This window comes from Giraffa tippelskirchi, chromosome 1, assembly GCF_054371585.1.
Source record: "Giraffa tippelskirchi isolate mGirTip1 chromosome 1, T2T-mGirTip1v1.2.pri, whole genome shotgun sequence".
Taxonomy (NCBI): Eukaryota; Metazoa; Chordata; class Mammalia; order Artiodactyla; family Giraffidae; genus Giraffa; species Giraffa tippelskirchi.
In genome coordinates, this window is record NC_137275.1 from 165,548,196 (window position 1) to 165,562,435 (window position 14,240).

Sequence of the window (14,240 nt, forward strand, 5' to 3'; positions counted from 1 at the left end):
TGCTTGTAAAGAAAAGGTTGACATAGTCTGTGGAAAATTTATGTTAAAAATACACGAATACATCTTTTTAGACATCATTCTAATTATTTTCCTCTCTGTCCTAATGGCCTTCCCATCACCACAACCTTCCTCACCATAGTTAAGAGTGAGAAAATTCAGTTAATAAACTATTTGCAGAAGATGTAATTTCTAATCTTTTAACTTCCCTCTCAAGTGACCACTTTTATAGAAGACATAAAATATATTTGCTAAGAAAAGATGTTTCCACTTATTCTTTAAGGAAAACACCACCCATTCTTCAAGGAAAGACTCACTCCTAGTGCCATCTCCTATATGAAAGCCAAGTTGGGTTTGATTTCTTCTCTATTTGAACAGGGTTGCAGTTGGTGTATTTTGAATAGTTCAGTATGTCACTGAACATATTCTTCTGTGGCTCATAATCACATGTGAGAAAGAAGGTCTCTGCTCAGAGTAAACTCATGAGGAGAAGGTTGGAGACAAGTGCCTTCCTCTCTGCAGGTGCTTCAGCTGCCAGCACAGAACGAGGGCTCAGGAACTGGGCCCTGAACTGACTAAGCACGCAAAACACACCAGGCAGTTTAACCACAGGAGACAACAGACATGTGTGAACAACTCAATTCTGCAATATTCATAAGACCAAACAGAAAGAGCCTCCTTTAAAAAAATCAAACAACAGGGTAGTGTAAACAGCCACTAATCCATGTTCAGTTGTTCTGGGAGTGTTGAGAAGAGCATCAATTTCACTTACACGCCCATCTACGGGTCTTCCAAAAGAGAGTATTGATGAAGAAAAACAAATACAAGAGCAAAGCTATCAATATTAGTGTTGAATTTTTTTCCTATTTATATGCAAAACTCCTTTGGGGGTCCAGTCCTGGACAAGAAAGTTAACTTCATGGTACCCCTCTCTCCATCTGCCACAATTCCATTATCACCTCTTACTCAAGCTGAGTGTGCCCCCATTAGAACCTCACTTTGAGTCCTGGACTGAACACTATGCCTGGAGAGAGGTAGAGGTGAACTCTTTGGTTTATAATATTTATGCTATAAATTCTCCTTTTGATATCGGAGGCTTTTCACAAAAGAAGAAAAACAATATACAACATTCCAAGTTCCTGCAAACGAAGATAAGTATTTCTTTCCTTTTCTTTTTTTTTGTGGGGGGCGAGTGGGAAGCAGGCTGTGCTGCACTACTTACTGGAATCTTAGTTCCCTGACCAGAGATCAAACCTGGGCCCCTGGAAGCGAGAGCGCTGAGTCCTAACCACCAGACACTAGGGAATCCTTAGTAAGAATTTCTTTTAGAAACTTTTGAGTTGCTCTCCATAGGAGTTGCAGGTTATGTCAGGAAAGCAAAAGACTGAATAATCATAGGCAAATGATGCCTGTTAAACTGTGAGTGGAAGTTGGAGCTTAAAACCTGAACAGCCAAGAAAGAAAACTGTTTTGTAGATATTTGATCACCATAAAATAAACAGCTGGCTGGGCAGGTTATTCTAACATCATGTCAGTTTACAGACTGAGTCAGGGTTTCACATAACAATGCTGCTGCTGCTGCTAAGTCGCTTCGGTCGTGTCCAACTCTGTGCGACACCATAGACGGCAGCCCACCAAGCTCCGCTGTCCCTGGGATTCTCCAGGCAAGAACACTGGAGTGGGTTGCCATTTTCCTCTCCAATGCATGAAAATGAAAAGTGAAAGTGAAGTCGCTCAGTCGTGTCCGACACTTAGCGACCCCATGGACTGCAGCCTACCAGGCTCCTCCATCCATGGGATTTTCCAGGCAAGAGTACTGGAGTAGGGTGCCATTGGCTTCTCACATGACAATGATAGGCACAATTTGCAGAGTTCACTGCAGAAATGCACCTATGTTGTTGTGGGCTGAATGTTCACAAATTCTAGATATGGAGAAGAATTCTGAGTGCAGGTCTTACTTAAACATCATCTAAACCAGCAGTCCCCAACCTTTTTGGCACCAGAGATAGATTTCACAGAAGACAATTTTTCCATGGACAGGGGTGGGGTTGGAGAGAGAGAGAGAGATGGTGCAGGCAGCAATGCAAGTGATGGGGAGTGATAGGGAGCCACAGATGAAGCTTGCCTGCTGCTCACCTCTTATTGTGCGGCCTGATTCCTAACAGGCGGTCCACGGCCCAGGGATCGGGGACCCTTGATCTAAACTACAAACAAATGACTAAACAACATTGAGATAACATTTTATTTAAAACTAGTTGGTCCATGGTTATGTTCAGAATGTCCCATTAACTTCAAATGTGTCCACGTGGGCAGACTTTGAGTCTTGAAACAAGTCTGAATTAACTTACTGCAGCATTACCTGTCTCTTCCAATTGGCACTTCTGATTCACTCTGGAGAAACATGTCAAAACGATTTACAGGCATCCATTCCGTTATCAAATGCACATTCATAATGTTCTACAGATAAGCACTTAACTCTAAGTGGCTTTGAAAGAACTGATTTGACAGCCTCTCTGGATCACAATATAGAAACTCATTTGGCAGGTAGAAAAAACTACTTGGACTTCAGAGTGGGATATGTTCTGTTGGTACAGAGTTGATTCAATGAAATATTTTAGATGATAAACACATACTACTCCAGAGTTTGCTGTCATCCTAGATGGAAAGGGCATTTTTCAAAAATTAAAGCTACTTGCATCAAACTTAAACTCACTTAAAGAACGGGTATGGAGTCTCCAATTTAGAGCAAAAGTTATTCCTTAAAAAAATATTGGATGCTTATTTGGCAATTTGAGGTATTGAAAATAACCTGTCAAATCCCATCAGTCATGTTTATAAATTCTATATTGTCAACTATCCCGGTCTGTGTCTTAAGTGTAAGTAATTCTTGGTGGAGAAATGACAGTACAGTTATCATTTAGGCAGAGGAAGGAGTGAGAATCACTGAAAGGAGCAATAACCAGCAACTGTGGACATAAAGGGGTAGAGGATGAGGTGAGGATATGTAAACATATTTAACCTTAGAAGAAAGTGATCTTAGTCACAACATTCTTGTGATCTTATGCTGTCCTTCTCTGTCCCACTTCCAATTACCTGTGTTAACTCCTCCAGTGAATATCCATGCTCCGGTTGTCATGGCTGCTTTGATGAGACCTTTCCCAAAGACTTGCTTGAGTTTTGGCTGGAGTTCAAAGTTCTGCAGGCCCCCATGCACTGAGATGAGAAGCTTGGGAAGCTCCAACTGCCATTCCTTGGTCATCAGATGTAGGAGGAGATCAGGTTTTGTATCGAAAGATACTCGTACATACTAAAAAAAGAATGACCATTAATTAGGGAGGCAGGGCAGGGTGGCTGCAGCTGCTTGTCTTTACTGATTGCAATGATATGTGTAGTTACTTGAAGAAAATGTCTTGTAAGAAGTAAGATTTTTTTAAAAGGGGGCAAATCAATTGCTTTACTGAAGACCTTCATTAGATAAAGAGATTCACCATTTTTAATAGGTTTTTTTTTTAATTCTGAATGACTATAGATTTTAAAATTATTTAACTTTCTAAAATGCAGTATAAACACAACTTTACTCAGAATGACTTCTTTGCTCAAAGGAAATCATATTTATATTTTACCAACCTTAACATTTGTGCAACAGTTCAAATGTTGCTACTATTTTCAATATAAGTAATCCCTTTATAACAACTGGACCTATATATGACTGTTTCTGTGACCCTATTATTTTGGTAGGTTTTGAAAAATTTTACAGTTCTACATAATGTAACGAGAATGTTTAAATATGGTAACAGCTGATTACATTTACTTAAGCCTAAATTAACTGCATACCAAATGTTTGCTTTATCTTTCAAAGAAAAGTGACAAAAGTCATATCAATTATTTTTATAGAATAGTTGAAAATATTAGCATGCATAGCAGATATCGAGGTATTTACATATGCAACTAGAAATAAAGTTATTATAAGTATATATAAATAAAATTCTACAAATACATACAATGATATATATATATGTATGTGTGTGTATATATATATATATATAAAACTAAACATTTAGATGGGCTTCCCATATGGCTTAGGTGGTAAAGAATCTGCCTGCAATACTGGAGACCCAGGTTTTATCCCTGGATCCAGAACATCCTCCGAGGAGGGAAAGGCTACCCATCCCAGTATTATTGCCTGGAGAATGACATGGACAGAGGAGCCTGGAGGGTCTCAAAGGAGTCCATGGGGTCTCAAAGAGTCAGACATGACTGTTCAACTGTCATGTTAAATCTTTTTTTTAATTATATAAATATTCTCATTTAAATCTTTAATTATATAAAGATTTCATTTCTATCTGGAAACAACTAGAATACTTGGCAAATGCACTGAAAAGCCTTTTGCAATGCATTGCTGAGCTGGCATGAAAAGAGAGAATATTCAGATACCTAAACAAAGTGGAAGCTGGAATCTCAGGAAGTAAGGAATACCAAAGGTAGCTTTGGCCTTGAGGCTCTCTCCTAAACCCTGGAAGACCCTGGGCAGCTGTTTTAATAGCTTAATGCAGTATGGGGGGCATAAGGAGAGACCCCGCATAAAGCTGAGATTCTTCAGAGAGCTCCACTCTCAAGTGTAAGGAAGGAAAATAAGGAAGGAAATAATAAGTGTAAGGAAAGAAAATAAGGTCAGAAGAAGAGAGCAAGGAAACTTGCCTGCTGCAACCTTGATTCTCAGCAGATGGGAAAAAATTCTCCTCTGGTTATTTATAAACAAAAGTGGGCCCTCATACAGATTTTGGTCTACATCCACATTCTCAGTGTGGTCTGAGAAACATGAAGAGTATTTAATGTAAGTGGAGTAATGGCTCCAGATAACTGGCAGAAGCAAATGCAAATTATTTGTGGAGGAATGCATCATCAATCCAGGTCTCAAGTAATTCTCTTGCGAAAATAAGCATTTCATTGTAAAAAATACTACAAATTACATAAGGGGATAAAGCAACATGAGTGAGAACCAAAAGACACACAATAGGTAGCAGAATAAGATCCTCAAAGATAGTAAAATGCTCTGACAGAGAATATAAAATGGCTACATTTAATATGTTAAGAACATAAATGAGAAAGCTGAATATATGAATAAAGAACAAGAATTATAAAAAATGATCACATACATTTGAAAAAGAGTAAAAAACAGAACTTCTAGAAACTAAAATGTAAAAATGTAAATAAGAAATACAATGGATAAATGAAACTATAAGATCAGACATGCTAACTATCAGTTCAGTTCAGTTCAGTTTAGTCACTCAGTTGTGTCTGACTTTTGCGACCCCATGGACCGCAGCACGCCAGGCCTCCCTGTCCCTCACCAACTCCCAGAGTCCACCCAAACCCATGTCCATTGAGTTGGTGATGCCATCCAACCATCTCATCCTCTGCCGTCCCCTTCTCCTCCTGCCCTCAATCTTTCCCAGTATCAGGGTCTTTTCAAATGAGTCAGCTCTTTGCATCAGGTGGCCAAAGTATTGGAGTTTCAGCTTCAACATCAGTCCTTCCAATGAACACCCAGGACTGATCCTATAGATACAGAGAAATAAACCAGATGCAGCCTATAAAAACAGGAGAATTGGAAACACAGAAGAAAATGTGATAATTTTATTGAGGTAATCAGAATTTTAGATAAAAATAAAAGAGATAACAGGGAAGAAACAATACTTGAAGAGATATTGGCAGGGAATTTCTCAGAATTACTAAAAGATTCCAATTCTCAGATTCAAGAAGTTCAATGAATCCCAAGCAGGATAACTAAAGAGAAACTCCATCCATACATCAGTCATAGAGAACACCAAAGGGTCGGGGTGGGAGAAGCATTCAAAAGGAGCTAGAAAAGAAATACTGATCACCTACAAAGAAACAGTCATTAGACTGAAGGCTTATTTCCAACAGCAACAATGAATGCAAGAACAGTGTCTTCAATGTGCAAAGAGAAATTATTTGTCAGTGTAGAATTCAACAAAAAGTATCTTTCCAAAATAAGATCATTTTACAGACATTTTCAGACTACTAAAACTGAGTATTTACCTCCAGTAGACTTCACTGAAGGAAATTTTAAAATACATGGAGCAGGCAGAAGTTACATGATCCCAGATAGATGATCTGGGATACAAGAAAGAGTAGTAAATAAAGATATTAGCGTAAACAGAGTAAATCTTAAAAAGTGTTGGTTGTAAAATATAAAATGATAATAGTGTCTAATTTATGGTGAAAAGGGATAGAATAAAGTGTTGGATAATATAGACTATAAGTTGGGAAGCAATAATGAGAATTAAAGTTTTCTAAAGTCTACATATTGTGTGTGAGAGAAAAGTATTAATTTTGGAATTTGTTAAATATTAATGTTGAAGCTGCATAACAAAAAGAATAGACTTGCATGTAATCATACAAACATGCTTTTAGATGTATAACTACATAGGGGTATTCAGGACATGACAATTTATTGTAATATTTTTTGGGCCTGGGAGATCCCATTAGTATAAAAATCTCAAAAATTATATGTTATTCTTTTGTTAAATAAAGTATATTGAGCTGAAATGTGAGGCAAAAACATACAAAATAGGAAAGTAGCTTGATAAATTAAGCTGCATAATCAAGAAATACCAAAGAGCTAGAGTTTACCATTTATTGTACATATACGAGAAATACAAAGAAGTATTAGAATTTAACAAGCTGATTTTACATTGATTTGATTTACATACCAAAAATTAATTCCATAATGAAAGAGTAAAGGTTGGCAATTTTAGCTAAGTACATTATATTAATAGAATTTTATCACTTATATCAACAGAATTTAACTAGAGTTTATAATGCGTGAAATAGGAACCTTGGGGCTGGAGAGAGGATATCACAGTGGTAGAAGCAAATATAAATGTTTCTTAAATAAAAGTTTTAAAAATTATCGTTGTTATATTTGTTATCTCATTGAGTGACTGTTTATAAGAAGGCTACCTATATAATGGACGCTATGTTTTCTATGCCTGTACACTGAATTTATGTTACTTAAGTAGTCATAATTTGGGAGCTTTACTAGGTTAAATTTATATAATTTTGACTAATTCTAGAAAGGGATACTTAATCAAATAAAGTAGAACTGAGATTCAGAAGGCTTCAAAACTATATTAATAAGAATGTTCTGTATGGGAGATGCTAAGAAACTACATTTCCAGTTATTCAATAACTTGATATCTCAACATCAAATCTCTTATTCCTTCAAAAAAACAAGGACCCATATTCTTCTAAGGTGAGATATAAATTACACTTCTAAATATAGAAAAACGTTTAAAGTATAAAGATTCTTCTAAAATTATGTGCCCCTTCCAAGCCTAAATAGTAGTTTTAGGCTTATGATTAGGATTAAGGGTTTTTGAACTTCAAGATACCTCACTGAGTGTCTCCACCTGCACGTTTCATTTAGCCAGGTAAATAATGTGAGATTCTGAGCCACAGGGAGTATCTGGGAACAGACACACTTACATTACTAACTCAATGTGAGGAGAGACTACAGTCATACTAAATCACTACAGAGACTGTGTAATAATTTTCATAGGCTTAACCTAGCTAAATAATGCATTCCGGAGTTCAATTATTTACAGTAATTAGTAAGAATAACTCAAATATGTTTTTAGGAATAAGTCTCACTTGGTAAATAATTCACTTTGGAGCTTCTAACGTTATATATACAACTTACCAATAAGGAACCAAATTTACTGATCACATGAACAGTTCACTGGAAAACTACCAATTTAGTGAATATTTCAAAATTCCTTTTGAACTAGATTAATCTTTTTCCTAGTTAGGAAACTAAGAAAAGCTTGTTTATGATCACAAAACACTTGTTACCCAGTTAATAAGTGCTCCAGTGGAGATGAATGAATGACCTTAGATCACCTTCTCCCCAGCTCTCTATCTTACAGAGGAAGAAACGAAGGCCTGTGTAAGGTCCTTTTGTTCATAAGATCTCTTTCCATATTTCACTTGGCTCTCGATTTCTTCACTACTGAGAAAAACACCCCAAATCTACAACCAAATCCCTTGTGTTCCAGGCACATATATGCTGTTTGTGGATTCACACGCCAGGTCTCTCTGACACCAGGTCCTTACTCTTGACCTCAAAAACATAAATGCTTTTTCTCTCCTTACTTCTCCTTTTCCTTCACCTATAACCAAGTGGTCTGCGAGTTCTAATGACTCATTTTTCAAATCGTGCTCTCAACCAGGCCTTTCCCTCTATTGCTTTAGTTGCTATTTTAAGAATAAATGCTCTTACTAGGATGTCAGTATGTGTCATGGCAACAATCCTAATGGTTTTCCTAACCCTGTGCTCTCAATGAGACACCAACAGGCAACTCTTATCCCCAATACCTTTTTAATAATACTATTTTTCAATCCAAAGGGTTACACCATATGTAAACTCCCATTCTGCCCATCGTGATCTCCACAATTTGGCCTTACCCTACTTATTTAGAGGCATTTCTCTACTCTTTTCTGTATTTGGTTAATGCTATTCATCAAGTCCTAGAAAACCCAGTTTCTCCCCTATCATCTACATAAATCATTCTTGTCTTTCAAAGGTTCTTATTGACTTTTCCTTAGAATGCAAGCTCATGTTGACACAGTATAACTCTCAGTCAAACACAGTATAATATACATAGATATTTTCCCTGTTGTTTCTTACATGTGTCAGTTTTATCTCCCTATTTGCAAGATATCTGAGGGGAGGGATCATGTGTGACCTGACCTATGATTTTGGATAATCCTTTCTCTCCTGGCTATGATGTAGCTACAATCTCAGAAATAAAAAGGAGTTTGGAAATATCTTAGCAACCATGGGAACTAGAAATCATCTGTTTCAGTTCTTCTGCCTTATGGATGAGAACACTGAGACCCAGGGAAGGCAAGTGACTGGGACATCAGAATTATTAATAGTTATCTACTAGTTAATCACTCACCCAATCCATTATTAAAGCTACTATTACAGTGGAAACTCTAGCTTGAGCTGGGCTCCTCAAACTTTAACATGCAAAGCTCATCTGGGGGAACCTCAAAAATTCAGATTCTGATTCAGTAGATCTGAGGTGGGCCTTGAGGTTTTGCATTTTTAACTAGCTCCCAAAAGGGACCACATGAGTAGAAAGGATTACAACTTTTTCCCAGACCAAAGATTCTAAGTGGTGTGTCTTGTGTTCATCATTGGGCCAAAGGCAAGAAACAACACTTTAATATTTTACATAAAAATCAAAGAGAAGAATGGAGGAAAAACTGGAAAATTACTCAGGCCATGAGAAATGGGAAAGTACAGTCATTAATAAGCTACTCAATTCCAACTACCTGATTTTTTTTCACCAGGACTAATTCTTATACAATGGAATCCAGGATTAACTACATTACTGATGTTATCTATCAGCCCACCCCTTATAATCCAGAAGCTGATAAATAACACAAATACTAGGTGTCCCTGTCCCTTTAATGTTGGTCATTATTTTAGATTTATTTTGTCCTTCTCTTGGAGAATAAAAGATCTTTTAAAATGGAAGTATTTAAATGAATCAATCCATTACGTTTTGTCATGTTTTTGTTTAGCAGCTCAAAGAAACAGTTTAGGGATAAGAGGGTAATTAAAACTAAGGGATAAAAGGATATTTTATGATTACGTGGAGATTCCAATTTTTAAATTATATTCTTATACCCATAAAAATCATGTTATTCAGTAACCTCTCCTGGACCTGTACTAATAATATAACAGTTTATTCTTGTGCCAAAATCAGCAGCTTCAGGTTCATAAATGGTTGTACCCAGAGCAATTAATTCATTCCTGCTAAATGGTCAATGTGATTAGAAATTAGGAGCTATTTTGGTTGTCAAGGTAAGCAATTTTGACTGTCTACTTGTGAAGTCATTAATTGCTAAGGGGTCACCTTACAAATAACCAGAAATCTTCCTAACATGTATACTAAATTCTGTGACCTGGGCAGTACTCTGATGCAGTGATGCATGCTCCCATTTACAGGTTTCCCTGGAGGCAGGCATGGCAACCCACTCCAGTATTCTTATCTGGAGAATCCCTATGGACAGAAGAGCCTGGGGGCTACAGTCCACGGGGTCACCAAGAGTCAGACACAGCTGAGTGACTAAGCACAATCATGTGCAGCGACACACTCAAGCATCAGATACCAGCCCTGCGAGTCATCTGATCAGTTTGAGACCCTCTCTTGTGAAATGAGGGTGATCCTGAACACTACACAGAACACTAAAGAGTCAATTGTGGGAAAGACCTGGAAGGAAAACCCACACATGGAAATTAGACTATAGGCACTCACAAATGACATTCGCACCACACGACCTACACACCACACGACCTACATAACTTGCCTTTCGCTCTTTAATGTACCTTTCAAAGTAGCCCTTTGTGAGTTATCTGGGGAGTGACTGGTACAGGTTATAAAAAGTACCTATCCAGAGGGAAACTGCTACCTCTGTCTGTGGCCACCAATCCTATCCTTCTCCCTCATGCCTTTAGTGCCCTAATTTTAATTTCTAGAAATAAATTGAGCTGAAATGAATTATCCACACCTGTACTGCCGTCATTAGTGTCCCTGACTGACAGCAGAATACTGTGATGAGCTAATGAGATTAAGAAGAGTATCTAAAGAAAGCACTGTGTAAAACAGAAGTTAGTCCTATTTTAAATTATACTGTTTGATCTATTCCTAGGTGCTTTGGAGGCCAATGCATACAAGCATGATTTTCACAAGAACACTTTGAATTCCAAACCACAAACTTACAAATGAAATTTTGTAAGTAAGTCTATAACAGCAAATTAGAGTTTTTGTTTTGTTTGAGTGGTAGAGGGCTTTGGTAACTAAAATTTTTGAGTTTTTCCTTTTTCCAGTTGTTAAGTCTTTTCTCTTGTTTGTTTAGCAGGTGATTTCACTGCAGTTTTTTCTAAAGCCACCCTAACCTGCTTCATCACTAGAAACGTTACTATTCATTTGTCAAAGCAGAACTTAACTTTACTATGGGCTCGCTGCATTAAACTGGGAGGAAAATCACAGAGGTGCCACAGATCGGATAGCATTCTCTTCAAAACACCCAGGGTGGTGAAGGCTGGAGAGTGCAGAAGCAGCCATCACTACTTAGAATAGGCTGGGGCTGTTTAATTAGAAATAATAATAATCTTTCTTTAGAATTCTGAACTTGACCCACTATGGAGTAATTTGTCTGTGGTTTTAAACTAAATTTTTACTCACATCATTTTGCCCAGCTTTTAAATGAAAAGGTAAAATAACTACAGGACAATAAATCTGGTTACACTTTAGGAAATGGTAAATGGCAAATCTTTCTAACCCTCACTGAGAAACCATCTTCAATTCTGAGAAATAATGAATTGGTATATTTCAGTAGTACTTTCTCTAAGTAATGGAACTACTACAGCTAAACCTATTTTAATAGTATTTTTAATACCTTTCTTCTGAGCATGTAGTGGGAAATTTGCCCCACTTTCCTTCTATTGAGAACTGTGACAAGTATCTTTTCATTTTTTAATTCTCTGTAGCCCCATTTTAAATGAGTGGTTTTAATTAAAGTTGTGGCCAAGGAGATTACATTGCATCAGACTCCTGAGACAATTTTGCTGATAGCAGCTTTCCAAGTCCATGGAGTCTCTGGTTTTGCACCAACTGTTTAATGCTTACAGTGGTTTAATATGCAAGCTGAACCACTAGAAAGAAAGATCCCTAGAAAGAAAATATTTGGAATGCAAATCTAAGGTGTCATTGTTATAGGAGTTTTTGTTTGATTGACTCACAAAATTTGGGGCGTGAAAATGCCATTGTAATTTATTCTATATTGCTTTTATGATTCTTCAATATTAGATAACAGGTGCTCCAGGTGATTGATGCTGATAAGCCAAAACTAAAGGTTTAGAAATAATATAAAACTCCACATATGCCCTAGTTGCAGGGGGGTACTCTGTGAATTTTCTGCCAGAATTGCCTTTGTGTAAAATTTTCTAGAGCAAGATGGATTTCTTGAGGAAGCTTAGTTCTTAATTCTCTATAGGTCTATGATTAAGATCAGAAGTTTAAATGATACATTCTAGCTTTATTCCCAGTTTCTGAAAGGTTTTCCAAAGGTATTGCCAATAATCTCAATAGTCTAGAAATTTCAAGGTGGAAAATGGAAAGTAACAGAGCAATTACAAAACCCCTCCAAAACTACACCATGGTATACAAAGCTGCTTAGTTAGCTATAGTCCAGTGATGAGGCATTTTGTTTGGTACTGGGATTTATTTAATATATTTTGTGCATGTCAATCGATGATTCTCATATCTAATCTCCATAATGCAAAGAAAGACAATTTTAAGACAAGAAGATTTAATCTTAAAGCATTTCAAGAGTATAAGGTTGTAGATGTCACGTAGATGCTGCTGATAGCATGCCCTTCCCCAGACACACACCAAGTATTATATCTCCTCAATCTCGCCTATTCCCTCTCATACCCTCACCTTAATGATCAGAAAACAAAGATTGCGATCTGGCTGACTCAATACTTAGAGCTCTAAGTGTGAAAATGAGGCATAGGAATAATTCTCTAAATTATATGAAAACTGTAATAAAGGGCTCAACTTGATCTAATAAGCAGAGTGAATATCAAGGGAAAACCTGAAGAGAATTATGTAGGTGACTTGAGAAGTTTAAATACAAGTCCTTAATTAGGTTATACTTACCTGGTCCGTAAGTCAGCTCAGCATTAATTGGAAGAGATGATTAGTAAGCAAATAAGATTCTAATTAAGTCCAGCACTGCTTCCTTCTCTAAATAATTTAACAGCCTCAGCCCTAGATATGAAGAGTCTTTGAGAAAGGACCCAACATCTGCTATAAGACCATCTTATTATTGCTAAGTCAGTTTTAAAAAGTTGCCTGGAACCCAGTCTAGTAAGAAAATGCCTAAACCAGGGCTTCAGTATCTTAGTACCTTCTTTTGTCCCTGAGTTCTGATTTTATGAGGCATCTGAATGAACTGCTAGGTCATTTAATCCCCAGGAATGGATGTTAGGGGCATGCAGTTTGGTAGGATGTGGCTTGGCGTAGAGAAGAGAGGAATGCAACTCCTCCACTCACTGTCAGCTTTGTACAAGACTTCTTCCTGTGCCACAGTTTCTCTCTCTATAAGGCAAGGCAGATGCTGGTTTCACTGCTGTTTCACTGGGGTTTGTCAAGCCTGAGAATTAGGGACAGAACACCAAAAGTACTGGGAAGGTCTTAGAAAATAGTTCCATTAACCTAGGATATACTTTTCTGAAGAACTCTTTGTGCTCACAGCTTTTGAGTTCTATTAACCTCAACAAATACTAGTGATCTTATAATTCTACTAAAAAGTTTTCAAAATCCTTAGAAAGGAACTAGGCTTCCCTTGAGGCTCAGGTGGTAAAGAATCCACCTGCAATGTGGGAGACCTGGGTTTGATCCCTGGGTTGGGAATATCACCTGAAGAAGGGAAGGGCTACCCGCTCCAGTATTGTTGCCTGGAGAATTCCATGGACTGGACTGTACAGTCCATGAGGTCTCAAAGAGCTGGACATGACTGAGTGACTTTCACTTCACTTCTTCACAGAAAGGAACTAAAAAACATATAGTAAATATCTTCCTTTCAAAACATCTACTATAGTCTGTACCAGTCATACAAGACAGAGAAGAAAAAGAATTGACGGTAAGTCCTAAGGATCTTGAGTTCAAAAACTAGCTTTGTCAAATAACTGAGTGACTGTCAGAAAATAATTCAACTTCTTTGGACTTGAGTTGCCTATCTGTAAAATAGGTAAAGAGATTGGTATCACTTAGTATTTTTAAGGTTGGCTGAACAGTAGAATAACTGAGCTAACTTTTAAAACACTTTGGATGTCCAGGTTCTTCCCCAGACCTCTGGGAATGATTCTGGGCATGGGCATTGGTAGTGGCCCCACAGGTTATTCTGAGCATCCAAGTAGAGAACCACTGCATTGATCCCTCATTGTCTTTGGTGATCAAAGTTCTATGACATCATGGTGTGCTGTCTATGTAGTAACACAGATACAAATGTGAGATGTGGTTCTCACATAGCCTACCACATTTTAATAATGAGTCCCTTTACTTCAACTGTATCTTCCACCAAAGTATGGCACATTCTGCATCACGATGTGTCCAGACCACATTGGCATTTTGACC

At 37.4% G+C, this 14,240-nt stretch overlaps 1 protein-coding gene across 23 annotated transcripts in view; it reads right to left on the minus strand.

The window, feature by feature from the left end:
* TRPM3 (transient receptor potential cation channel subfamily M member 3) overlaps positions 1-14,240 on the minus strand; it is an 885,588-nt gene that overhangs the window by 260,265 nt on the left and 611,083 nt on the right. For all 23 annotated transcript variants that reach the window (XR_014057943.1, XR_014057944.1, XR_014057945.1 and 20 more), the window contains exon 4: positions 3,091-3,304. Coding sequence is in view for 20 of the 23 variants with exons in the window: in XM_081505094.1 (XP_081361220.1) it covers positions 3,091-3,304 (214 nt within the window). In the remaining 3 variants the exon portion in view is untranslated. The remainder of the gene's footprint in view (positions 1-3,090; positions 3,305-14,240) is intronic.